The 27,382-nt window shown below is 37.1% G+C and overlaps 1 protein-coding gene across 1 annotated transcript in view; it reads right to left on the reverse strand.

Moving 5' to 3' along the window:
- Positions 1 to 27,382, reverse strand: part of LOC311616098 (utrophin-like) — a gene marked incomplete at its 3' end in the record, with an annotated part of 88,750 nt that overhangs the window by 37,620 nt on the left and 23,748 nt on the right. Inside the window, exons 4-9 of the mRNA XM_084907325.1 lie at positions 24,489 to 24,635; positions 22,076 to 22,154; positions 20,578 to 20,638; positions 10,409 to 10,470; positions 8,951 to 9,025; positions 2,726 to 2,927 (exon numbers count right to left, since the gene is read on the reverse strand). Of these exons, the coding sequence (XP_084763451.1) occupies positions 2,726 to 2,927; positions 8,951 to 9,025; positions 10,409 to 10,470; positions 20,578 to 20,638; positions 22,076 to 22,154; positions 24,489 to 24,635 (626 nt within the window). The remainder of the gene's footprint in view (positions 1 to 2,725; positions 2,928 to 8,950; positions 9,026 to 10,408; positions 10,471 to 20,577; positions 20,639 to 22,075; positions 22,155 to 24,488; positions 24,636 to 27,382) is intronic.

The following is a 27,382-nucleotide window of genomic DNA, read 5'->3' on the forward strand; positions in this document are numbered from 1 at the left end:
AAGAATAACCAAGCAATATTAAAAAATGTATATTAGTGCCATACCTACCACTATAATGCAATAGGTGGCCAAGGATAAATTGTCTTGTCTCACTAGGTCAGTGTCTTAATCAGTAAAACAAGGAGGGCAAAATGACAGATCCTCATAGTTCTACTGAATTCTATGATCTGCTGTCTGATTATCTGCTGTCTATATTTTAAGGGCTGGTTGAACATACTTCAAGAGCTGCAAATGCCAGTTCTGTCTGCATCATACTATACAAAGTAAGGAAGTCAAAACATATGGTTACTGAAAGCATGTCAGACAGCTAAATGATGAAAGGGTTAGATCATGGCACAATTTCCAAGGTTCAGAGACTTCTTAGGGTTCATTATTTTCTGGTGCGTTGGAAGGAGTAGATATCTAGTTTCTATGAGATTCTCATAGGGAACTAATGGTTTGAAAAGAGTTAAACACTCTTGTTAAGATATATGAGTAGTCATAGTTACTAGAGATATTTGGGCAATCAACTCTGGCCATCTGACACTATTGTCATATAAGAGACCATGTTTTCTTCCTAATGTTAATTCACGATATTTCTCCAAGATAGAGAAACTAAACAGACTAGACATCATTCTGACCCACAATGGTCTTTGCTATATTTCTTGGACATGAAAGGGAGGCATATCTTAAAAGCTTTTTTTCTCCTTTATAATGGAAAATTTCCAGATATTGCCTTTCTAAATAAGAAACAGTATCTTAGTAGAACAGTTCTCATGTGTTCACATTTGATAGTGGAAAACAGAAATATACAAACAGATAACTTCCTAGAATGACATTTCACATACTGCTTCCTTCCCAACTAAGTGACAGTATTCTCTTTGGGCTGTTCAGTGTAAACAGCATATATCTGTGTCATAGGCTGAATTACATGTCCCTAAAATCCGTATGTTGAAGTCCTAATTCCCAGTACCTCTGAATGTAACTGTACTAGGAGATAGGATCTCTAAAGAGGTAATTAAGTTAAAATGAGGCTATTAGGTTGGACCATAATGCAGTGTGTGTCTTTATAAGAACAGGAGATTAGGACACAGACCACACATAAGACCACGTGAAGATGCAGGGAGAAGACAGCCATCTGTAAGATGAGTGACTGCACAAGAAACCAACCCTGCTGACATATTGTTTTTATGCTCTAGGCTCCAGAACTGTGGGAAAATAAATTTCTGTTGTCTAATCTACTCTGTGGTACTTTGTTATGGCAGCCAGAGCAAACTAATACAGAGTGTTAGAGCTACAGTCATTGCCGAGGCTGTTCATTCTTTAAATATGGTTCAGGATGTGCACCTCTACCACACTCCAAAGGGCTAATGAAGTTCCTAAATATGCTATGCATTTAGCCTTCTTCCTGGGATGTAAAATTAACTTATAGGCTTTTAGTTAAAAACACCTAATTGACCAGCTATTTTGGTGAATTTACTATAGAAAATGTCTTTTTGGGAGTTTAAAAAAAATTAAAAATCAACTTAATAGTTCATAATTGCTAACATTTTTATTTTACCATAGCAGGATAGAGTTGCATAAAAATAAAATGTGTTAAAATATGTCAGACAAGGATATAGTAAATCCCACATTCATTATGGTAATTGAGATTCATGCTATCACTTTCTCAAGGAATTTCTTAAGAACTTTCAAGCACACAAAGGCTATTGGATTATTTAAAAAACTTTATGATATTTGTGAATATTGAAAAAGAAAAGATGTTTCTACTCCCAAGTATAAGCAAACTTTAATTAATCATCTCTAGAGTTATTGCCATCATCACTTACTTATACAGAATCAGCTGCTAAGTGTGTGTACTTATGAACTATCATCTATCTTCTTTTTCTCTAAGCCTAATGAAAGGCTGATAAACACAAATCTTCATACAGCTAATTAATGGAAAGAGAACTTTCCGAGTGTGAGAGAAAAACAACAGTCCTCATATTCTTATTTCATCTTTGCATATTTTAACCCCCTACCAGAAGAACGAATAATTCCTCCTAATAGTTCAGAAATGTCAGCGCACAGCAGGTCTTTTTAGAATTACTTTTACAAATGCACTGCCACATTCAGAAACTCAAGTTAATGGCAACTAAGTTATTTGGGAAGTTGAGAGTGCTCTTTATGTAACAATGAGTACCTAATGAAATTACAGATATTAGTGCCCTGCAGCATAACTTACTTAAAACACCATATCCATACATAACCACCTTTGCAATAAGTAAAGCTAATACCAAGAGATGTAAAATGATTTTAATTGCCATTTGAGTTGCTCTTAAATTGTAACACAAAAATCACAGAATATTCTGAGCCAGTAAATTAGTTTAGTTCATAAAACTACAAAATATTGTCTTTAAAAGATACTTTAAGAAATTCCAGAAGGAGAAGGAAACTGAATGTACTTAAATTAGGTTTCCTTTAGCATGGTGACAAAACAAAAAACAAAAGACCCTACAAATTTGACAGCTTTTGTAATTAAATCAAAATCTTAAAATAATGGATGGACATTCCTTTTTGTTTTATTGTTGGTTAATGGCCCCATTTTTGGAAAGTCATTCATTTGCAACAATTAACATAAATATTTCCAGTGGAGAAAGTACTTTGAAAGCACTTTTAAGATTTTCACTTTGAAGACATATTATTTTGTATTATTAACATACGTCATTCAAGAATTGTACTTTAATGAGAAAAAATAAAAACTTACGAGTCATATACATTGAGCAACCAGTTAAGACACATATCCACACAGAGCGGAACATTGACTAGATCTTTATGCAGCTGTTCAAGGCCGTCGTAGGTTGTTGTCAGACATCTGATGACATCTGGGATAGTAAGGAGCTGGTCATTTTGGTTCAGTTTGTGCTGAGTAAAAACTTCACTTGTTGTGTTCAACTCCAAGAGATCCACTAATCAGATGAGAGAAAGGAGTATGTACAGTCATTACATTATATAACGACATTGGAACAAAACCATTTCTAGTCTTAAGTATTTGCCTTGTTCTTTAAGAATCTATCCTTTTTTTTTTTTTTTTTTTTTTTTTTTTTTTTTTAGCTATTTTCAGTTTTTAAAGTAATAAATAACATTTCCATTGTTACATTTTAACCTCTTCTTCTATCTCCATTTGCATTATTTTGAATCTGAGCTGTCACTTTTCAATAGGATCCCATTTTTCACTCTTTGGAATATCATTTTTTGCAGCTTTCTTTTTCTGGTTATTTTTCTCTCCAAGCTCTTTCTACTTTAAATATACAAAGGCACAAATCTCTAAATCTACTCCAAAAGGTAGGAAGTCCCACATGTTACATTGCTTTTCTTCTCTTAATTCCAGAGAACAGCCTGCTTACCCCCCGCCCATTTCATCCTTTATGCCACTCTCAAACTAATAATTCTTAAACAATTTCTCAACATGTACACAATAAGTTATAAAGTTGATGAAAGATGGTCAGTTAAAAAAAAGAAAAGACAAACTTTGCATTTTGCATAACAGCATGAATATTCCTCACAATATTAAGAATAGAACTACCATGTGATCCAGCAGTTCCTCTTCTAAGTACTTACCCAAAGAATATTAAAAACCCTAATCTAGATATATGTATCTCTGTGTTTATTACAGCATTATTCACTATTGCCAAGATATCAAAACAACCTAGATGATAACCAACAGATGAATTAATATAGAAGATCTGGTTTACATACAAATATAAAATGAAATACTACTCAACCATAAAAAAATGAAACATTGCCATTTTGACAGAAATGAATGATGAGATTATTATGCTAATTGAAATAAGTTAAAAGAAAAAGGATGAAAACCATATGATTTCACCCATACATGGAATATAAAACAAAAAGGAAACAAATGAATAAACAAAATTAAAAAAAAAAAGGCATAGATGCTACCAACAGATTGGTGGTTACAGGAGGAAAGGGGGAGAGGGGTAGGGCAATAGGGGTAAAGGATGGCAAATATATGTTGATGGATGGTAAAGAGACTTTTGGTGGTGAACATACTATTGTATATAGTGTATACAGATATCAAATTATAAAGCTGTATAACTGAAACTTATATAATGTTATATACATGCCACCTCAAGAAAAAGTTAAACAAATGTGTTGCAGGCTCCATCTCCAGTGTGAGACATGCAGGAGGAAGCTGACCAATGATTCTATCTTATCACTGATGTTCCTATCTCTTTCTCCCTCTCCTTTCCTCTCTGAAATCAATAAAAATCTATTAAAAACACACACACACATACGCACACACACACAACAAACAAACAAACAAACTAACAAAAAACAGAACCATCCAAAATTTTCATTGTAGCATTTTCTTGGTTTTACTCATGATTACTCCAGGAGGGCAGGAGCAAAATTCAAGTTCACTTTTCATGGTGTGTGATAAAAGGAAGGGATTAGTAATTATAATAGGAGCTACAGAACAACAATTTCACATAGATAAAAGAAGCATATTGAAATACTGCCAAAACACTCCAAGTTTCTGAATTTCAGCACTAATTGTGCCAGCAACACAGCAGTGCTATTGTATCCCTCCACAGGCATAAAGTGACAATAAACCCTCCCCTGGATGAGGCTGTCTTTACATTTTATCCAGAAAAGTCTTCTTTGTAACACAGGTTGTAAGTATGACAGTAATTTGCCATACTCCACAGACCACGATGTCTTCAATTTTTAGTTATTTACTCTGACACCTTATCTTAGCGCCTAAGCAAGGCATACATCTTCCTGAAGTGTGTCACATTTAGGTACCTTTAAAAATTGACTACATTAAAATCACAGAAAATTATGATCTTCCCTTTTCAAAGGAAGAGAAATGACAGCTCAGTCATGTGGCAAATGAAACCAACAGCAGAATCATTTTCTAAGCAGTAATTTTCTTTAATCCTGCATTTGAGGCACAGGTGATCAAATGAAAATGGATCATCATTCTCCTTAGTAAAAAGACTCACTGGTACCTGAGTCTTTTGGTACCTGACCTGGGCTTCTGTGACTCCTGTTGTTGAACTGTTTGGCCATTCTTAATTAGCACCTTTCCCATCTCCTCTTCCCTGGACACCAAAGACATACAGGTGATGCTCAAGGTTTCCTAACTGTAAAGAGTCACTCACTTTCATCACTTCAATGACTTCTTCTCTCTGGATGACTCCAGATTGTTTTCTCCTGCCTGAACACCTGATCTACAGTCCCGCTGCTCTGTTCCCAGCTAGAGAAATACTCTTCTCTTTCAGGAACCTTCATCTTAACATGTTCCAAATAAAGGCCTTGCCTTCTTTCTATGCTGAAATCCAGGAGCAGTGTTACTACCTTCCATGGACCATCAGTCTACAAATCCTGAGCCATCCTAACACTCTCCTCCTTTTACCCTTTGCAGTTTATCAGCCACCACTTTCCCCCAGTCATCAGTCCTTTCTCCTCTTCACAAACCCATACCCTCATCTCTCTGCCTACTACCAGCAGCCAGCTCAGCCTTCACCATCTTTCACCTGCACTATTTTCTCGTCCACTGCCTTCGATCTGCCTTAGATATTGTCTGCATTCAGCCACAACTGGCCTTCTCTCCTAAATTCCCCAAACAGAAAATGCTTCTATGGCACTCCACTCCACACACACACACACACACACACACACACACACACACACAAATTAAATACAATATTAGGAAAGTTTGAGGAACACCCCCACACACACAAAAAAAGGACCTAAAAAAATAAGAAAAGTTTTCCTTTTTTTTTTTTTTTTTAATGCCTTCAAAATGGACCTAATGTGATCTGAAGGGCACTTCTGAATACTGAAACATATCTTGCAAGCTATTCCATTTAGACTGAGTTACTTGTCTGGATTTCACCCAGGCCTTTGTGTCATGCATATAATTCCTCCCCTCTTACCCTTGATCAGAGCTGCCCACCTAAATCCTGTGTGGCTTCCAGGCCTGGCTACTTTGCTTCCTATTCAAGATCGCTTACTTTGTTCTTCCCAATGGAGGGGATCTCTCCCTCCTCTGACTGCACTTCCCTCTGGATTCTCTGTTTAGTGCCTATCACATGAAGCTTTTTTAAAAATAGAAACACAAAAGAACACATATAATATACATGTAGTCTAAAGAAAAATAATAAACACCCACTAATGCATCACACAGCTAAAGAAATAGATTGATATTAATATATAGAAGTGCCTTGGAAAACTCAATCAATCCCCTGAGAATCATAGGAGAACTAATCTTTTCAGTTCACTTTCAGTTATTGGATATATATATGTGTCCATAAATAATATAGCATTTAGTTGTGCATTCACCTTTATAGTTTTATGAGTCAACCATGTTGATGTTAATTACATACACTTTCATTTATTTTTGCTGCTGTATCATATCATTTTAATTAATATTCCAAAATTAAACACATATTACTATACAAAAGTGCAGCTCTAAATCCTCTACAACCTATTTTCTTGTGTATGCCTATAACTTTCAAACTCAAATCATTTACTCAATATGTCTTTGCAGAAAGTACTGTGCCAGAAGCTGTATGTGGCCCCAAAGTGGAGGATAAAAGAGGTTCCTCCCTCACATGATAGCTTAGTTCATTTGGAGAGACAGGTGGTTAATAAACAGAATACCATACTTATGGTAGGCCCCACATAAGAACTGCATCCATGAGCTGACATGTCAGGGGTGGTCCACTTGCAGTAGCCCAGAAAGCCTCACTGAAGCCAGGAGATAGTGAAACCAGGACCTAGAGGAAGAGAACGTACCAGCCAGGGGAAGAGGATAAGCACAAAGAGCCAAGACAGGTACTCTGAGGCTCGAGAAATGGAGCCCAGAGCTGAAAAGTTCACCTGTCCCCGAGACCTGAGAAGAGCCCATAGTGGAGTGGAGAGGACCGGGTAGATGGAAACAAGCCAGACAAAGGCCATTTCACTCCAGGGCAGCAGGAATCTGTTGTAAATAGGAGAGTTGTGTGCATGTATAATGTGCACTCTCCAAGTTTAAGTTCCTTGAGTGTGGGAACCAAGTCTATTTATCTCCTGCACAGTCTTGGAGCCCAATAAAGGAGTGAACAGTGACAGAGATGGTGATGTGCCCTCTACATTAGGACATCATGGTGGGTGGAGATTTACACAAAATGAATGGCAACCCCTGACCTAAAGTCGTTCTCAGTGAAGCCGGGGCAATCATCTTGACATTGTCTGTCACACAGAGGCACACACAGGGCACTTATGTGAGACACAGCCATTAGAGGCCATCATAAAGTGTTGGGAAAATGGGTGGCAGGTGGAATTAGCTGCTAAATGTTTCCAAAAGGAGTAAATTTTAACAGTACTTGGGAGAAACAAAGAGTTACAGACCAGGCTAGAGAGCAGTGGGCAGAGCTGGGGAAGTAGTGGCCAGGTGGCTCTCAGAACATCACCTCAAATATTTACAAGCCAGCACTTTTCTAAGTGTTACTAAATGCCATTGTTTAGGTTATAAGTGGGAGGCACAGCTCTGCTGATCCTCTCAGGTTTGAAGAAATGAGGTGATATGGGGAACATTTTTCTTTGGAAGGAAAAACAACAACAACAAAAGAGCAGAAAGAAACATAAAATGCATTAATGTCAACCCCCCCAACCCCACCTTGCCCCCGCCAAGAAGTATTAGTGAAAATGGGACTGTGGTCATAATGAACATGTACAAGGCAGTCTTCTCTCAGAGGGGACTCAGCGGCTGAGTCATTTGTCCTCATTTTATAGCTCACCAGGCCTGAAAGACCTTTCAGGTCCGGCAGCTGGATGCTAGACATGCAGCTGAGCCTCTTTCAAAACTGCGGCCTCCAAGGACTCACTGAGCTCAGAACATCCCTGTGGTGCGGTCCTATTTCATTCCCTGCTTTCTTCTGGCTCAGCACACAGGCCACTGGCCAGAGGGCTGTTTTTTGTTTGTTTTGTAACTGGTAATTTTGCAACTCTTGCTGCCAGTTATGTGGGACTCCAGAATGATGTGATGGCAGGACAGCCATCTCATCCTTTCTTCTGCTGCCTCATCTAGAGGCGTTCTTCAGCCCTTTGCAGTCTTCTCTCCCACGCATAGCTTACAGGTTTCATACTTGAAAGGTTTGCATTGCTGTCTTTTCTCTGAAGGATCCTGCACTGTCTTTCCTCAACTCCTTTCATGTAATCAGCTTAAACGCATTTCGAATTTCTCCTGACTTTTAAGGAGCAGATTTTTAACCGCAACATATCCTTTTTCTAAGCATTATTTCAAAGTTTCACTGAACTGTCTAGCCATACTAGTATAACAACTGTGAGCAAAAGGCAGCAAACAAGAATCGTTGGAATTATTTAAATTACCCTCTTAAAAGTATGGACAAATGCCACTTTCCACATTAACTAGCTGATAAGACCTAAATGTTCTTTGAATAGACTCCATCATTAAACCTATAACCACAAATTGAATCCGGACAGCTTAAATCTATACTCTATAAAAGCATTATAATGCATATTTCTACTTAAACTTGTGTTTATTGTATGACTGTACTGAATGGAACTGGTTCAAACCCTACACTTCCCAATAGATACAAAGTACTAAAAAGGCAATGATCTACTATATATGCAGTTTTGATTTCTTATTTTAATCCTTTTAAATTGGGTGGCAACATACTTTATAGAAAAACATTTTTATGTTACTGCTGTATTTTGGATAATTTTGTCCACCCACTGGGAATAGCATATGTTCATTTGTTTTAAGGCTGCATGATGCTGACAGGCTAATAACAGAGCCTTATGAATCTCAGCCAACTCCTTGAGTGACGCACCCCGAAAATCAGATTGACTCTACAAACACATCCCCCTCTTCATTTATCTTTGTCTTAAAAAAAGAAAAGAAAAAAAGAAAGACAACTCAAAGAACAAAGTAATTAACTTTGGTAGGATGACTCACAGCACAGTGCTTTCTGTAGTCTTCGAATTTTGATGGCCTTGCGGTAGGCAGTGAAACGCACGTTATTCAGGTCAGCTGTAATGGAAAAGGGAACACATTCAAAAGCATGCTGATTGCTTAACTTACATCCCATGGCAAGAGGTATTTGTTTATTTCAGATGCGTATGCACATTAAAAAGTCTTCTCCCGAGATCCACATAATTTATTTAAGGAAAAAAATTAAATGTTCATTGGCACCATGGTGAGATATATTTCAAAGCAGTGCTACGCAGAAACTTCCAGGAAAGGAAAAGGAAGGAAATGAGGAAAAGGAAACACACCTGGATTGTGAACTTTCAAAGGCCTCATAACTACACGCCACTATGGGTAGAGAGTCCTTCCTCTGCATAGCGAGGTGGGACCCTCATCCAGGGCCATGTTCCTCAAGGACAGTCAGTTTTCTGTCATCTCACTACTCAGAGAGCTAGTTATATGTCTACATTCCTCCATTCTGATCTATGTGCTGCTTCTGCCCTTTCGTAGATCTGGTCCATATCATCTTACAATCACTATTGCAACCTTTGGAAAGAGTAAATATTGCAATTTCTTTCTCTGTCCCCTAAAGACAGAGTACCAGTGTTTGAGACTAGTGGAGTTAGATGAAAAGTCAGAAAGCATCAAAATTTGCTCTATCCTTTGCTAACTAAACAAACCAGTGGCTTTTCTTCACTTGTTCAACTTTGAAGCCTCCCTCACCCACGCAAATGGAAGTTCACATACAAACCCGATATTTAAAGAGATTAAAAGTGTGCTCCCCACTTGTTGAAATGGTAGTGGGCATAAGAGCCTTAGGGTGCTATCCCTCCCTCTGTGGCAACAGCACCTTTGCTCCTTAAAGAATAAACTCTTTCAAAATCACACACACACACACACACACACACACACACACACACACACATCACAAAGTTATAGTCTATTGGAAATCTGCAAGAGCAGAATTGCCATTTTATGAGTTTTCTTGCATTTTTTAATTAAAAATTTATTTAGCTCTTCAGCTATACTTAGAAGAAATAAAATTCAGCTAGCTAATTTAATAAGATCTATTAAATAAAGAAAGAGCTAAAAGGCAGATTTAAAAGCAGTTGGATTAGAGGTTGCTGTATTGTAATTGTTTTTGCTTTCACACAAAATTGAAGATTAAGATGGCCCAATATGAGAGAGGTAAAAACCTCCTATAATATTCCCCTTTTAAAATCATGGTTTTTGGGTCATGCCATTTCAAAGGTTACATTCTCTTAAGAAGAAAGAAAAAACCTGTTTGCTTCATTGACCTTAGTAATTCAACTGCTTTTTTATGTTACTGTCACGATGGTTTAAACATAACATGCCATGTAAAAACGCTGGTGGTTAGCTTCCATCCAAGAATATGCCCTTTTCAGTTTCACTCAATTCTTCACCATTAAATGAAACAATACTCACCAAGGGATTGAAAGAGTTCGGTCATTTTAGGATGATCCCAACAGATTGTCCGTGTTTGATGGCTGGGGGAAAAAAATGTAATAAATGTAAATAAAAGGACATATAAGTAATATATGTCCCACTGAAAGTACACAAAAGGAATTTTTATTCAAATTTTTAAAATATCTCCATGATGGATCACTCAGAAACCTGCTGCCCAATTATTTAATATTTGAACAACAATAATACATTTTTATTTGAGCAACCGTACTGTGACAGTATAGCTGAATATTTTTTTTTTTTGCTTTATCTATTTCAAAAAGAATTACAACTAAATATTAAAACTTAGACATAAAGTATGACTGTCCTGGATCCTGAGGCCTCAGGTTTGATGCCACCAGGGCAATAGAGTCTCCAGGGTAGTTCTACTGCTGTTAGGCAGATGTAGATTCTCCTGCAGAACAAAGCCTCTAAAAGCAGCAGGGCTGTGCAAAGTCACTAAACTTTTGAAGCCCTAATCAAATTTCCTGAAGAACAGGCAAATGGCCAAAAACCGTTTTGGCTCAGTGGATAGAGCTTCAGCCTGCGGACTGAAAGGTCCCGGGTTCGATTTCGGTCAAGGGCATGTACTGTGGTTGCAGGCACATCCCCAATGGGGGGTGTGCAGGAGGCAGCTGATCGATGACTCTCTCTCATCGATGTTTCTAACTCTCTATCCCTCTCTCTTCCTCTCTGTAAAAAAATCAATAAAATATATTTAAAAAAAAAAAAAAAAAGAACAGGCAAATGAAGAGTTTTCCCCTGAATAACATCACCTCACAATCTACTGACCCTCCCTCTTCTTCAGCCCATGTCTCTCCTTCCTCTGTGCATATTTTCTCTTTTTCTCTGTGGGGAGCCACTCAGAACCCTAGCCTTGGGGTAAGAATTATTTTAAGCTAAAGACCTCTGAGGTTCAACAGAGGTCTTCTCAGAGCCACTCCTGGGACATGAGGCTGCTATAAATCCCCTCTGGGACAGGAAGTTTGGTAGCCCTGTTGTTTCTTAGATGTCCTTCCTTGTCTCTCTGTCCCAAGCATGTTTTTATTGCCATCATGAACCCAATACCCTTTGGCTCAGTGCTGTGTAGCCCTTCCCTTTAGATATCCCCATTTCCCATCACCTTTTCTTTAAATCAATTCAAAAATTTTTTTATTCACTAAGATTGCTATTTAGCCTGCCTGCCACCATCATCTTTAACCTTTCAACCAATGTTGGGGTTTTAAAATTATAGATATTAAACATTTTTTTCTCATGATCCTTATTTGTCACTTTCAAAGCAAGGTTTATATTTTCTCTGTTTCTATAATTTCCAAAACTAACTCAAAGAATTGGAAGTCTTTGGGGAATGAGATGGTAAAGCAGATCAACATAGGTTCCTTCATTTTGAGTGTGTATGTGAGCTGGTCAGCTCTCAACTTCAATGGGAAAATGGCCTTATATTTAAAAATAGCTACCTGTCCCTATCTGGGTCAGAATAGAATAATAACATTTTATAGTACTCAAAAGACTTCTTGGATGATACTTCGTTCTTATAAAACTGTTTAGTAAGCTAGGTGAAATGGCACTGTGCACAAGAGAAAGGTATTAAATATTCATACAATTGCATTTAAGAGACATTATTTTTAAACCTATGTAATATATCAAGAGGTGGGGCATGTCACTGGGAAGAGGATGTAATCACTGTCATGTACCCACAGGTAACAGAACCTCCAAATAACTCATAATTTGCTTTGAAAAATATTAGTTTTGAAAAGGAGTAGGTAAAATATCCTAGAATTTCCAAAATCTCAAACAAAATAACATACCTACCATGTGAAGTTCTGTCTCAGGAAGAGTTAGAAAGTTCCTGGCTCCTGTACCTGGTTCTTAATGCTAATACAGAGGCAAATACGCATTCCCACTTCATGAGCTGCTACCAAATACCAACAAAACCATTCTACCCATTTACTATCTGAATTGCTCCAAAGACCTCGAAGAAAATATTGAAGTTGTTTCAACTAACATTCTTACTAGTGATAGATAGTATAGCCCAGGAATATGTTCACTATAGATATTGCTCCTACTGAATCAGAATCACCTCTTAACAGAATCGCATATGATTCATATGCACATTTAAGTTTGAGAAGCACCAATCTAAAAAGCTGTTAAATGCATGACTGAAAGTGAGAACCTAAAATAAAAAAAGAAAAACACCTTCAAATTTTCTAATAAAACTGCTTCCCTAACATCAATAAGAATGAAAGAAAAATTTGCTGAAAATATAGTATAATTCCAACAATTTCATCATAGCCTCCCAGTCTTAAATCAGCCTACCAGTATTCGCTTGATCACTTATCCCTTACTTTTGATTAATTTCAATCCCCATGACAACTCTACTGTCCAGAGACAGACAAGCCATCCTGAACAAATCAAAGCTCATGAACCAACAAGGCTATGAGTAATGCAGAGCCAAACTTTATACTTAAACAACAGACATAATTACGCTTTCTCTACAGTCACAAGTGTGGTGTTTTGGCCCAAACCCCTATGGAACCATGAGAGGAAAACACCTCTCCATGCATCCAGACAGAGGCCTGAGACTTCAGTGGGAACAGGGCTTGCCGACAGCTCTTTTCAGTGAAAGCACTAGTAGTTGTGGAGGGAGCACACACATTTGGCAAACAGATGGAGGGAGAGAAAAGGCATCCCCCTTTGTGAATTCAATACCAGTTGATTTTAGGCAGAACTGCCAACAGTGAAAATAAACATAGCCTCTGGTTACAAACATATAACTGCAGTTAGAACAACAACAGTTACAAAAAAACAGTAGTAGATGCAGTTGGCTGTTGGATTTTCTTTCTTTCCTTTCCTTTTTTTTTTTTTAATGGGGGGGGATTTTAAAGCAAAATCCACAATCCACACAAAAGCTCAAAGTATTTGAACAGCTGCAGATTGCTTAGCTCTTTGAGCCAAAATGCTGCCAGAGTAGGCAACCAAGTCAGAAAAAGTTGCATTTCCCCCTTCTCCCCCAAATACAAGAGGTTAGCGTCTGCCCCACCTGGAATAGGAAAGAGGATTGGGACTTAATATTATACAGCTTGATAAACTGTAAAATGAAATTGTAATTTTATTATAAAAATCCTCTTTTTGAGAAAGAATGGACACAGCAATCTGTCCAAGAATAAAACAACAAATTCAAAGCCTAACAAAGCAGCAATTAGCAGAATATGGAGGGTTCATTGATTTGGGGTGGGAAGATGCCCTGGGGAGGGGAGTGGGCAGTAGATAGGAAGCTGTGTGGGGAGTAAATTTTTATGTTCCTCTGGTTGTATGCAACTTCATGAACTTCGACAAACAGTACTCTAGGCTTTGACAGGCAAGAAATCTAAGGTTATACGTTTGGAAACAGAAGTATAAATTCAAAGAAAAACAAAGTTTTAAAGCCAACATGAGAAAAAACACACACCTTTCTGTTCAAAATCCAAATAAGATATATATTCCTACTTGATAATAGAGAGTGCAAAAGCATACAGTCTTCCTTAAAAACTGCCATTAGTTTGTTATAACAATGAAGACACAAAGCAGGAAAACTAGATTGTAAATAGTGGATAACTCCAAATCTGTTGGATTTGACTATAAACTGAGCTTAAAATAATTTCACTCAGCAGCAGAGCCAGCTGAGTATAAAGGGATACAGAAATAGAGGCAACGGTTCACCCCAAAATACAACATCAATAGTCCAGGCATGACGGATACAACATTTGTTACAAGACAATGAGGCAAGGCTTGTTTGTGTTTACGTTCAAAGAGTAGAATCAATGACAGGAATGGATGTGCCTGGAGGGAGTGGAGGGAGAGGTGATACTTGCTTTGCGGCCCCAAAAGGTGGTCTGGAGGAATAAACATGCACACAGTCCATAAATACCAGGGGGCCTCTCCCTGGTAGTATCTCTGCTTGGGCCCAGAACTCATAAGGAGCCACACCTCCCACCCAACACTATGCCCGTCTCCCGTGGCCCTCAAGCTTAGGAGAATCAGACCATCAATCAACACTGTCAACTCTGCTGCAGGTCTGTGGAGGCTCTGGCCCTGAGAGACCTCTATACCCTGCCTGGGCAGGGGGGAGGGGGGGGGGTGAGGAGGTTCTGACCTCAGGATTATGTTCCCACTGTATTCTTTTTAGTTGTTTATTTTTAAAGATAGTTTATATCATTTAGTGTTGTTGTTTTTTAATTTTACTACTTTAGCTCTTTTACATATATTTTAAAGGATAAATTAATTCTATTTTTTTGTGTATGACTTTTACTGTATCATTTCATTCTATAATCAGTACAGAAAAGATATTCTATTTATTTCACAATTTACTTTATCATTACTACTTTTGTTAATTTTAAAGACTACTTTAAAAATGTAATCTTTACCAATTGAAGTACCGATATCACTTTTCCTCCCTTCATGGCTCCACAGCAATCTTTTCTATACCTTATGATAGACAATCACTAACTGCATCCCTGATCCTAAAAATCAAACTGTTCAGTAAGGCTGATGGTGCTATTATAAAGCAATGGAATGGAGTCATCTGGAAGAGTCCAAGCCAAAATTCCTCATAGTAATAACAACTCTGGCCCTTGCAGTATATAGATATGTGACAAGCTAGTATCTTCTTAAGTCCTGAAATACTCAATATTTTTCTAAGACAGGGTTTCAATCCCACCTAAATTGTCTCCATAAGCCAGAACACTGGCAAATGCACTGGAAGTTGCCGGTTTCTGGCTGCTGCAGGGCAGGCTGTCTGCATGTGCTTTTCCAGTTAGCCAGGGTGTGCTCCTTGGTCGGAGGTGCTCCAAGCCCTGGAGGTTTAGTGATCCCAAGGTGCTTACGTTCTCTCATAAAGCAATTCCCTTCCTACCGACTCATCAGCACAGTTGGCCCAGTGAGTTTTAAATATTTACTTTCAATAAAGATAAGGTCACAGACCATTTATTGGAAAAATATAGACTCTCCGGTACGTCTCTTATGCTCCTCTTTCATTTATTTATCATTGAAGCTCCATTTTAGGGAAGTGACTCAGTGTGTCCCCAGAGCTGCAGTTAAAAATCAGGAATGGAAAGGATGCCTCTTCTCAACTTGACGAAGGAGGGAAAGAGAGGAGACTCCAATAGGAAGCCTTCAGAGAGAACTGCATGTAACTTGCATTGTTAATTATACTTTTATGGATTTATTTTGTTCTGGAATGAGCTATCTGCAATCTTTAAAGATAAAATGCTTTCTGTTTAGTTCTATTTTTGTTACTCTTGTATCTATATCTTTGTTAGCTTTGACCTTCCTGTTATTATTTGGGTATCCCATTGCAGCCTCTTTTCTTTGCTCGTATTTAGAGAAGAACTGTTTCCCTACCTACATCATCTAAGTGGAGTCCAGGATACCCCTAAGGACATAAGCATTACTTATTTTCTTCAGACTGCACATATACACTCAGACTAGTATATGTGGTTTATGCAAATGAGTAGCACCATTGTATAAAAAAAAAACAGCTTTCATTTCATTCACAATTATAAACTTAATTTTTTTCAGCAATTGGTGGATTAGGGTAGAAGAGTGTCCATGGCAGGCGAGAAGAGTGTCTAAAAGAATACTGCAGGGTTATCCATCATGGACACACTAACAGAGAAAGAAAATACACGGGAGATGTAATAAACTGAGGAGAATCTTGCTTTAGACATGCTCACAAGGGAAAGTTGGAATAAGTCAGAGAATGCTTGGTATTTATACTTGTAAGTACAGATTGTTCATTCTGGTTAGTGCCGCTGTAATACTAAGAAACATCAGTTTTGGAGAGTGTGATATGTATTATCTATATAACCAGAGATTATGAAATTGTTCATGTCCAAACTGCATGTGGGATTGCAGTTAGGATTCCATAAAGAACTAAAGTTTGCATTTCAGATTCTAGTGGGGAAAACAGAGCCACAGGTCAGTGAAGATGTGAGCATGAAGCCTGTGCTGGGAGCCAGGTAATCGCGGGTGCCAAGATGAAGGCTCATGGAAAAGCCACCGACTGAGAGTCAGAGAAGGCACCACAGGTGAAGAAAGGAGCACCTGTTTCCTAATGACACCCATGAAACAGTACGGTTTACCCACAGGCGGGGCCAGTGGACAGTCTCTTGAAGCCCCAGGGGAGCTATGAGCCAGCTTCACTGAAAAGGGTAGAAATGTCCTGACCATGACAATGAGGAAAGGTGAATGAAGGGCTATAGATTGTCTCCCCAACTCAGAACTGTCAAGATCTGACAAGCCAGATTGTGGAGGATGACACCTTCCCATCGACAGAAAAGGACCTTTGTCCAGGCCACAGGGTGAAATTTCTTTAAACATACATTAGCTGACAGAAATTAGCCTCTAGGAAGTCTACAGAAAAGGCAGTGTGGTGTACGGGAGTAACATGGACCTTGTCCTTGGACAGCTTTGGTGCTTAATGCTAGCACACAGTAGTTCCTAATAAATGTTAGCCAGTCTGTGGTGCAGAAAAAGGAATGTTTACTTATATTTTCCTCACCTGACTGCTCCTTCAGAAATATAATACTTCATTCTACTAAATTTCCCATGTGACTAAAAATTTCTATTCTCTGCCTTAATAAAGTTAGGAATGGAGACAACAGTGGTCAGGAATTCAGGAGCTGGAGTCAGTCCCTGGGTTTGAATGCAAGCTCTTCCATTTACTGGCGGTGTGATCTCACCCAGGTTGCGTGTGCCTGCACTCTATCTCAGCCTGGCCTGGAAGTGGGCGCCACGACAGTACCTACACTTCACTGGGCCACCGTGAGGATTAGAAGAGATAATCCATGCCCAGGACTAGCATGGCAACTGGCAAATGGATATCTGAAAACAATTTATTACACTGATAGTTATTATCATCCACCAGGACTTTTATTATACTTATTATATTTATTCTGGAATGAAGTGAGAAGCAATGAGTTTTACATGATTAATATGACATATTAGGAAAATTCAACCCAAAGCTTTTATACACCATTCCCTTTGTATCCAAAAGGCCCTGGATGTTGACTTTTAATTGAAGAAATGAACAACTTTGCAAAACACGTGACTAACAATTCACAAAGGAGTATCTGTATTTTTCTGGTAGATTTCTGTATATTGTGAAAGCAGTCAGAGGCATTTCAAAGTTTCCTAAACTGATGACAATTAACTGCCACTGCACTATACTATAAAAAAGAAACATAACCAGATCAGTTTTGGAAAGTCCACCTTAGAGGCAGCAAATATAAGTTAAAGTTATGCATTTCAACTTAATATATTAACATAGAGGATTTATATTATATCTACTCCTATCTTTCATTTTCTAGAAACAAATTAGTCCCAGAACTAATGCAATACACCTTGCAGTAATAAAGGACTACCTAGAAAAAAAGAAATGTATTTGGAAGCCATCAAAGTATGTTTTAACTAATCTATTAACACTAAAATGTGAAATAAAAAAAATAATTTGTCTTTCCTATTTTCCTTTAAACTTTCTTGGTATAGTCTGAAATGAGACTATATAAAACAGCATACCTAAATACTGAAAATATCTAGCAATTCGACCTGAATATTATTTTCTTTTTGGTCAAATTAATGCATTCTAATATGCTCCAGGAAATCCTAATTGCATAAAATTTATGCTAAATTTGTTTTTCAAATTTTTTTCTATTTAGTTGTGCAGCCATGCAAAGGAAGGTATATATTAAAAGCTTTCTCATTCATCATTTACTTGCTTATTAATTTGTTTGGGAATTAAATTTGTTTTCATAACAATTCTTCATCTGGAAATGCTGGCTCATATAATGCTCACTACCTCTTGAGACTGACGTTCCCTCTTTATGAGGAAATAAGCTGATAATTTATACAATAGAGTACGTAATGCAAGAATCTGGTTGAACAATCTTTCTAAAAATAAGACAATTCATTCTATATATAATACATGGACAGATTCCTAAATATTTGAAAACCATAAAAGACAATTAACTCTAAAACTATACACATTTCAGAAAATCCAATCTGTCACTAATGATGTGGAAGATAGTTTAGGATGCTACAGAGTTACAGGTCATCGTTAACATAACTGGCCATCATTGTATTATGCTTCAGCATATGGCATGCCAGATAAACTAGTTTTTACTCTACTGGTCTTCCCCTTAAAGCACACATAGTCTAAGTGAAGATATGATCCTGCTAGATCCTACCAAAGCTATCAAAATTCTGAATTAGTGAAATTCTGACTTAGACAATGTAATTCTTAGTCACATATACCAACCTGAACATACAGAAACCCCTTTCAATTATAGTGCTAAATTTCATAATGGATTTTTAAAGTGCCAAGTCAAATAGATGACCACTGTAGTATATAATCAAGCATGAGACTTAATACTGTCTTTCCCTAGTACATAAATGAAATTCTGCTTTACTAGATCCAAGGTACATATTTTAAAAGATCAAGATGACACAGGCTTCTAGATTAATTTGGTCAGTTAATTTCAATTCATTTGCATGGACGTCTAGATTTTGTACAGTACATGTACTTTATTGCTGCTGGGACAAATTATCACAATACTAATATCTCTGTGGGCTGAAATCAAGATTGCCTAGTCTGTGTTTCTCTCTGGAAGTCCTACGAGAGAATCACATTCCCTTGCCTTTTCCAGCTCCTGTATTCCCTGGCCCATGTGCCCTGCCTCCATCTTCATGTAACCTAGTGTAGTCACACCCAAGGTGCGGGTCATTTTGTGAGGCCATTATTCTGCCTATAATGGCACATCAGATTTTTGCCTAAACCTGTGATATTCAAGTTAATATTCATCCAATAAATTAAAATTATCTAATATTTAAAAATTTAAAATAAAAATATGTAAGTGATCAACAGACTATCACATTTTAGCTCAATAGATACATCAATGTGCTCAGCCACTGATTTCTTCCCATTCATGTTTGCATAAATTTGGCACTTCATCCATGAGTTTATCACAACTCAGTACACTATAAATTGTACATTGATAAAAGTATTAAATCCCCTTAAGACAATGTAACACATATTGCTTATTATACCTATTATATGTTACTGCAAAATTATTTATCTTTTTTACCCTGAGGCTACATCTCAAACACAGTAAAAGCTTGATAAGGAATTACTCTTCCAAAAACAGTGACTTCACACATAAATTTTTGAGGAAGAGGGCTTCTGGAAAAGTAAACTATTAGTGTTGGCGTGGATTCTGGAGATACCACATGCTGTGTTAGAAAGGATATAGAGAAAACTTGTCTCAGAGACCTTCACTGTCTTGCTTGAGGTCACTAAGCTAATCTGAGACAGCTCTGTCTCCTGATAGAATAACTCATAATTTCCCCCACACAATTATGACGCCATTCACCTTGCACTTGAAATAGTCTACAATGACTCTTCATCACCTTATCACGTTATAAATCAATAACTTTGCCAATTCACACCTCAAGGGATTGCAGAAGTTGTATTTTTATTATTCTGTCCTATGACAACATATAAACTAACCCAAGGATAAAACTCTAAGCAGACCCTGTGTAAGTTATACAAATTTATTACTGTTACACATTAAGGAGAAACTTAGAACTTAAAAAGGAGAAACTGCCAAGGAGACAACAAAAATGAAGGATGATAAACCTAGACTAATATTGCAGCTAATTTCCAAAAATCAAACAAAAACTTGCAAATACTGATATTTTTCATGATTTAAACAATGATGTTCCTTTTGGTGGATTACAATGAGAAGAACACAAGAACTTTTGAAATGTATTTTCTGGGGCAAATAAAAGATGATTTAGAATCAGCACAGTTTGAGCAGCATCATAATGTCAAAAGTATTATAGAAATTCTGTCATTTCCCCCAAATATTTTAATACCTGCTCAAAAAATATTAACTAAACACAGTTATAGCCTTAACTTAGTAAATTACAATTGTTACTCTGATTTTCAAACTAATTTTGTTCAAATATAAAAATACATATTATCTCTATAAATATATAGATATACGATAATAGAACTAAGTTTTTGCTTTTTTAAAAAGTTGTAGAAAAATAGCCTATTAAGTAATCAATATCACTTTATTTTCTTGGTTTGTAAAGGAGACTTAAAATCAACTTACTTGATGTAATAGGGCACTTTATTATTGGAAATGGATCTTTGCCACGGCAGCTGGACTGAAGCTGAGGAAACAAAGGGGATTATTGGAAACACTGCTAACCCACAGCCTTATGCCTTAATGCAAAGCAACTGACCACGTTTTACAGCAAATTCAATGAAAAATGCTCCGGTTTGCCAGCTGGATTACTATAATTATAAAATCTCCAAGGCTAAAGAAACAGTCACTTTAAAAATTCATTTGAAGCAATAAAAGAGCAACACAGGTCCAATTTCTAATGCCACCTCGAAGTAATTGAACTTGTTGACCTCCTTAGACTGTCAATGCTAGACAAAAGAAGGCAAAGCACTTGAGATTCACAATGTTTACAATGTTTTATTTTCTAAGAAATATGACTTTAATTTTTATTATGAAAGAATAGTTACTAAGTAAAAAGTTTCATCAGTACTAATTGATGACTAATCCTTATAACAGAAGTGTAAATAGAGTCTCAGTTCCTCGTGAAATGCTCTTTAATTTGGTCTTAGCACATAGCTTTATATTCTATAAAATTAAGTTTAAGAAATCTGGAGTGATTCATACCAAATGAGTAGATTGCAAACTTAATTATCTCATCAACATTGATGGTATCCAAACTTTAGAAATGCATCCTGCCATGCCAGTAGACATTATCTTCCAGGAGGTGCTATAGATCACTCAAAGATGACCTATCTAAGATAAGCCTAACAACTCAAAATTGCAGTGAGCCAAACAACTCAAAATCTTCTCATTTAAAGATTTATGGGGAATGAAGTTTTACTTTGAAAGGCACAGGTGCATTTTAAACTAATAGTGCTTTTGAAAGAGAAAAATTAATTTAAAATCTTAAAATACAAAAAGTATTTCTTTATTATGAAAAAGTTCATAACCTTTGCATGTGACAACAATGATAATATGATATGGTAGTTATAATAGACTAGTAGTGGGGGGGGGGGGGTCGTGCCCTCAACCCAGTCTGTGCCCTCTGGCACTCCGGGAGTCCTCAGGGGATGTCCAAATGCTGGCTGTCAGACATCCTTAGCACTGCCATGGAGGCAGGAGAGGCTCCCGCCACAGCTGCTGTGCTCCCCAGCTGTGAGCCTGGCTTCTGGCTGAGTGGTGCTCCCCTGTGGGAATGCACTGACCATCAGGAGGCAGCTCCTGCATTGAGCGTCTGTTCCTTGATAGTCAGTGTGCATCATAGGGACCACCAGTCGTTCTGCCATTCAGTCAATTGGCATATTAGCCTTTTATTGTATAGGATGATGGTTCAGTGGAATGCCACAGCTAAAGACAAGTTACCTTGGCTCCACTTCAAAGATTTACCAATTGTTACCAATTGTTCTTAAATAAGAACCAATAAATAATATATTTATTCATATAAGTAAACATATTTATAGCAAAGAATATGGCTTCTTGCATGCTGAAAATGCATGCTGATTCATTCATTTCATGAATTTCAGTCAAGTTTGTCAGTACTTACTGGAGAGAAAATGCTGAGAAGATGGTCCAAAATCTCTATGGGCTTCTTGAAGCTGCTTAAGGCGATCATCCACAGAAACCTGCATATCACACCCCAAAAATAATTTGATTTCAAAGCAATAACTTAAATAATGTTCCAGATTTAAGCATTATTATAAAGGCTTTACTGCCCATGATTATGACTGCTTGTACAGATTCCTCCTCCATCTCTAAAATCAAAGTGCAGGGATGAAAGCAGACTCTTTTTGGTACCAAGTAACAGCAAATAGTTCCAGGCACTCTTCTAAGCAATTTCTAGGAATGAACTCTCTTATCCTCATAATCAACATAATTGGCATTATTTATCATGATCACCATCTCACAGCTGAAGACACTGAGACATACAGAAGTGCCCAGGACATAAAGTTAGTATGAATCTTGCTAATATTCATAACCAGCACATCAGGTGCCAGGATCTATGCCTTTACTGTCACTCTACATTGCCTCAAGAGCTGTGAAGGTCAAAAACATCTTAAGAGAAGATGTGGCCACAAGGTCAGTGGCTATTCATCTCTCTTTTGTAAGAAAGATGACAAAAAGTGCTATGGGGAGCAAATGAAGATCTAAAATATTCCAAGGGATAACATAGATAGAAAAACAGAAATATGGCTGAATTAGATGATAGATGATTGATAGATAGACAGACAGATAGATGATGGATGGATAGATAGACAGACAGATAAAACAGATGATTGTGGAATATCTTATTTTCCTCCAAGTTTGTGTCCAGTCATCTTGATTTAAGGGTATTCATGCACCAACAAACTGTTTATCTGTGCATTTGTTTACACAGATTGTATGATTAACTCTCTACATTATGAAAATGCAAAGAAACTATTGCCAATCAATAACAAATGCACACATTTGTTACTGACATTTTTATGTCTCTTTTCCTGGTCTTTGCTTCTGTAGTGCTGGTAAGCTGTTCTATTTAGTCTGCCAACCTCACTGGGCAGTTTTAGTTTCTCATGGTTGGCTATTTAAGTTGCAAGAGCAAGTACTTTTTTTGTTAAGGCCAAAAAGTATTCCTATGATACACTTTACATTCAGGAGGAGAAAACAATATGCTACTTCTGAAATTTAACAGTATTGTCTGGCAGCATAGATTTCCCCCACTTATTCAACCAGCAACTAGCATCTGAGTTCTAGCAGCCACCAGGCTCAGAAATAAAGAAGGCAGAACACATATCCTGTTTTGAGCATATTCCCTGACTTCTAATCTTTTCCGATGATGATAACAGAAGCAGAATGAGAAGGAAATCAAGATGGACCACAGGAATACCTACATTAAAATGATGCATTAGAGAAATAAAAAAGAAGAAAAAAGGAGTATTGGTCAAACATTTCTGTCTTCCACTTATTAGAAAAGCACATTTACATTGAGTTTAGTATCCTGCCTTACTAATCCCAGATTATTAATACTCTTTCAAAGACAAAAAGGACTGTCTAATACCATACAACTCATTTCATACCACTTCAATTTCAGGAAGAAAATATAAACCCATTGTGTGTTTTAATGTTTGAGTTAATTCAGAAACCCATTATGCCTTCAAATGTTTCTGTGTGCCACCTCAAAGTACACTTGTATTATTAAATATCACAATTTAGGACCAGAAAATAGAAAAATTAGTAAAAATCATTTTTTTTTCTCCCACTCAAATGATTCTGCTAGTTTCCAAAAAAAATTATTATGAGTCTTGAGAACTGGCCCCTGAATGTGTCAAAGCTCCACAAAGATGGTTCAAAGGGCAGTGACTGGCAAATGCTGGTACCCAGTAATAGAGAGGGTTCTTTCAGGTTTGGTTAGTTCTTCGGGGTTAAATCTGGGACAAGCAAGTAATATATAGAATATATAGAGTCATTAAAATAACTGCATTGCAGCAGCTAAGATCTCTGAGCTAACGTTAAACACCACAATACTATATCAAGGTGCTGGCTGCAAAAATTGTGCAAGACACCTAAAGAACAAGCAGTTGCAGAAAGAAAGATGGAGACTTTCATAACTTTTCAAAAGAAGCAAAAAATACATGATTAAATTAAGAAAAATGACTCCTTTATAAGCCATTATGGGGAAAATGTTTCTGTGACCTACCGTATGTTTCAATTACTGTGATTTATTTGACCTTTTGCAATTTCCTACAAATATCATATGAACAGTACACCAAAAATTACATTAAAACTTATTCTCATAAATAAATGAGGCTTTTGAGTTCAAGATACTGAAAGACGACTGAGGTCACATGCTATGAATCCATTATCAAACACACAAATAAAATAAAATAAAAAATGATGGTGTGTGGCAGACTAGTGAGGTATGATTTAAAGGTCCACCAAGGTTTAAGCCTGAATTATGAAGAGGAATAAGCTGATGATACCTGCAAAAGTTTCCATCGCACATTAAGGTCATCTAGCTGGCGAGACATCTTCAGAGATGGGTGCAAGTTAAGTGGAGACACCTGACTCCATAAATCATTCACTGTTTTAACTTTTAGGTTGATTGGTGCAATTTCTTCTCTAAATGCCTGGAAGAAAAGGACAATAAGGAGGACATCAGAAAAGAATATAATGGAAGGTGGTATGTATTTTGAACTTTCCAATGGCAAGATCAGCTGAGAGGCCAATGACTGTTGTTTAATAGACAATTCAAATCTGGTCTTCAGCAATCAAGACCACCAGCGAAAGAGTCTGCTTTTATATCACAGACAAACTGAGACATGACATGACAAGAAAGATTATAATGCAAACACATTTAAGTGATTATGTATTTCCTTCAAATTTTTCATGATAAATTTTCATGATTTAATCTAGAAAATATCTGCCACTATAATCTACTTTACTAATTTCTAGTCTTGATTTTATCTTTAAATTTCTTCCATAATTCCTTCTCTTTTCTTTCTTCAAATGGCTACCTTAATATTTTTTTCACTGATGCAACTTGATTTTAACAAGTTTTCACTGAAAATTAAGTTTAAAAGTGGCCAGTAAAACCATCTTCCTTAACCACAAAACTGATGCCTATATGTACAGGAGAGGAGGTTGTCTCTTTCAAAAGAATTTGTGATCATTGAGATTAGATGTGAGGTAGGAAGAGTGGAGTCTTCAGGAAAGGAGGGAAATGAAGCTTCGAACTGACAAATGCCACCTCGGGCACAGTACGGAGGTGGTATGGGTTGGGATGAGGAGGGTATGTGAGAGGGAAAGAAAAAATAATAATACTTAGGACCATGACAGTCATCTGTCCTAAGAGACCAAGCAGAACAATAGAAACCCTACCTTTTTTCCATTCTTCACATAATTTTACCTGCCTCTATGCTCAAGTTCTCCCTTTCCAACTATCTGCCTAGATCCTTTAAGACTCCACTCAAGTGCTCACATGCACACCATATCTGAAAAGATTTCCTTCAGGCCCCTCCCAGAGATTTCCCAGGATTCTCTCTGCCTTTTCAACCCAGCCAGGACATTCAACTAGCACCTGTCTGAACCACAAACTGGGTTTTATAATGGAGGCCACTCTGATTGTTTGATGCCATACCATCCAATTGTTATGTATTTTAAATATCTTTCCTCATCAGAGCTTAGTACATAAAAGTATAAGCATCCATTTTCCTAATGCTTCCCCTGTCCCTTCTCCCCCCGTAGAATGGAAGCTTCTTGAGATAGGCACCTGGCAAAATTCAGCACAAGGTTTGTAATACAAGAGGGGCAGACTTCCTTTCTATTGACACAGACCCCAACAATTATTTTTTAAGCAAGATTAAGCCAATAAGGGGTTGGGAACAGAATGGGTTCTAAAAATAGAACTGTGTACTTTTATTGTTTTGGTACATCGTAAGATTAGAGTTAACTATGTTCTAAATTTAACTTATGGGTATTAGGTGTTGTGAATATCCTACTGGCATCAGATCTCAGGTTCTAATCCACACTCTTAAGAGACTAGACATATGCCTTTTCTTCTCCTCTTTAATTGCTCCAAGTTGAATGAAGTAATATGTATATTAAAGTGCTTTGGGGACTATAACATTTTATTAAAACACTACAAGTATTAATTTGGCTTCCTCCTTATGAGTATAAAAAGAAAGCCCCTTTAACTATTTCCCTCATTCCTTCTCTTCTCCAAAACTTTTCTAGTTACCCTACAGAACTCTTCCTTATATAAGGCACATAAGGCTAACAATAATCATTATGATTGATAAACATCAGAATACTATTAAGAATATAACTTTTTAAAAGAAATTAATTCTACACAAATCAGAGAATATGCTTCAGTGTTTCAAAATTTTGAATATGCCCAAAAGCACATAAAGAAGCTAAGGTGGGGACTCAGCAGGGACAGATCTGTGGCCAGAGTCGGAGTGAAAAATACAGATGGTGGAGGGAGCAGCCCATACATTTGAAACAATGAACCTGCAAAGGTAAGAGACATCGCCAGAACTCAACATTTCAAAATCGGTTGAAGAAGGCAAGCCCACGAAGATATGTGAACTGCTGCAAAACGGAAAAAGAAAGAACCCAGAGTTGTGACAGCTTTTCTCCATGGCTGATGTCAGACAATGCACACACATACTGGCACAGCCCAGCAAGGAACGCAGTTATAGGCAACAAAGGGATTTTGTTAACAACATAGGCCTAAGGAATGAATCACTGAGACAGACCCACGGGACAGAGAGAAGTGGGAGTTAGGATGGGGAAAGAGAATTTTTCAGCCTGGACTTGGAAGAAACCTGGTGTCCCTCAGATTCATTTTCAGAGTACCTACAGAACTCAAACCCTTCAAGCTTTCTTCAGTTGTGATTTTAATATTACACATTAATATTCTCTTCTTGGAGGACCCAATTTTAATCTGCTTTTAAAATCAATATCTCTGTAAAACACCAACATATAGATATTAAAGATTAAAAATAAAATGCTAGAAAACATTCTGATTTATAACATTTTAAATGACCTTCAAAAAGATGCCTTTCAGAAGATAAAATTTTAAAATTAGATTCTAACATTACCACAGATTTTAAAATCTTCCAAAATGATAAAACAGTGTTTTTCTCTTACAAGCCACAGGTAAAAATCATGAAAAGACCTATGACAAGCAAGGTCTGTAGGTTTTGTTTCTGTTGAGGTGGTCAGGTGTTTTATGGCAATAAGAAATCTCTTAAAGAAGTATATAGTTCGGTTTGTAGAAGCTTCCAAATTAAGGGGCTAGAAATAAAGCAAGTTTTAAAATGATCTCAGCTCTGCCATGTGTTCTATTATAAAGAAGCAATTTATCATGTTC

Source organism: Pipistrellus hanaki (genome assembly GCF_964339955.1).
Source record: "Pipistrellus hanaki genome assembly, contig: scaffold_57, whole genome shotgun sequence".
Classification (NCBI taxonomy): Eukaryota; Metazoa; Chordata; class Mammalia; order Chiroptera; family Vespertilionidae; genus Pipistrellus; species Pipistrellus hanaki.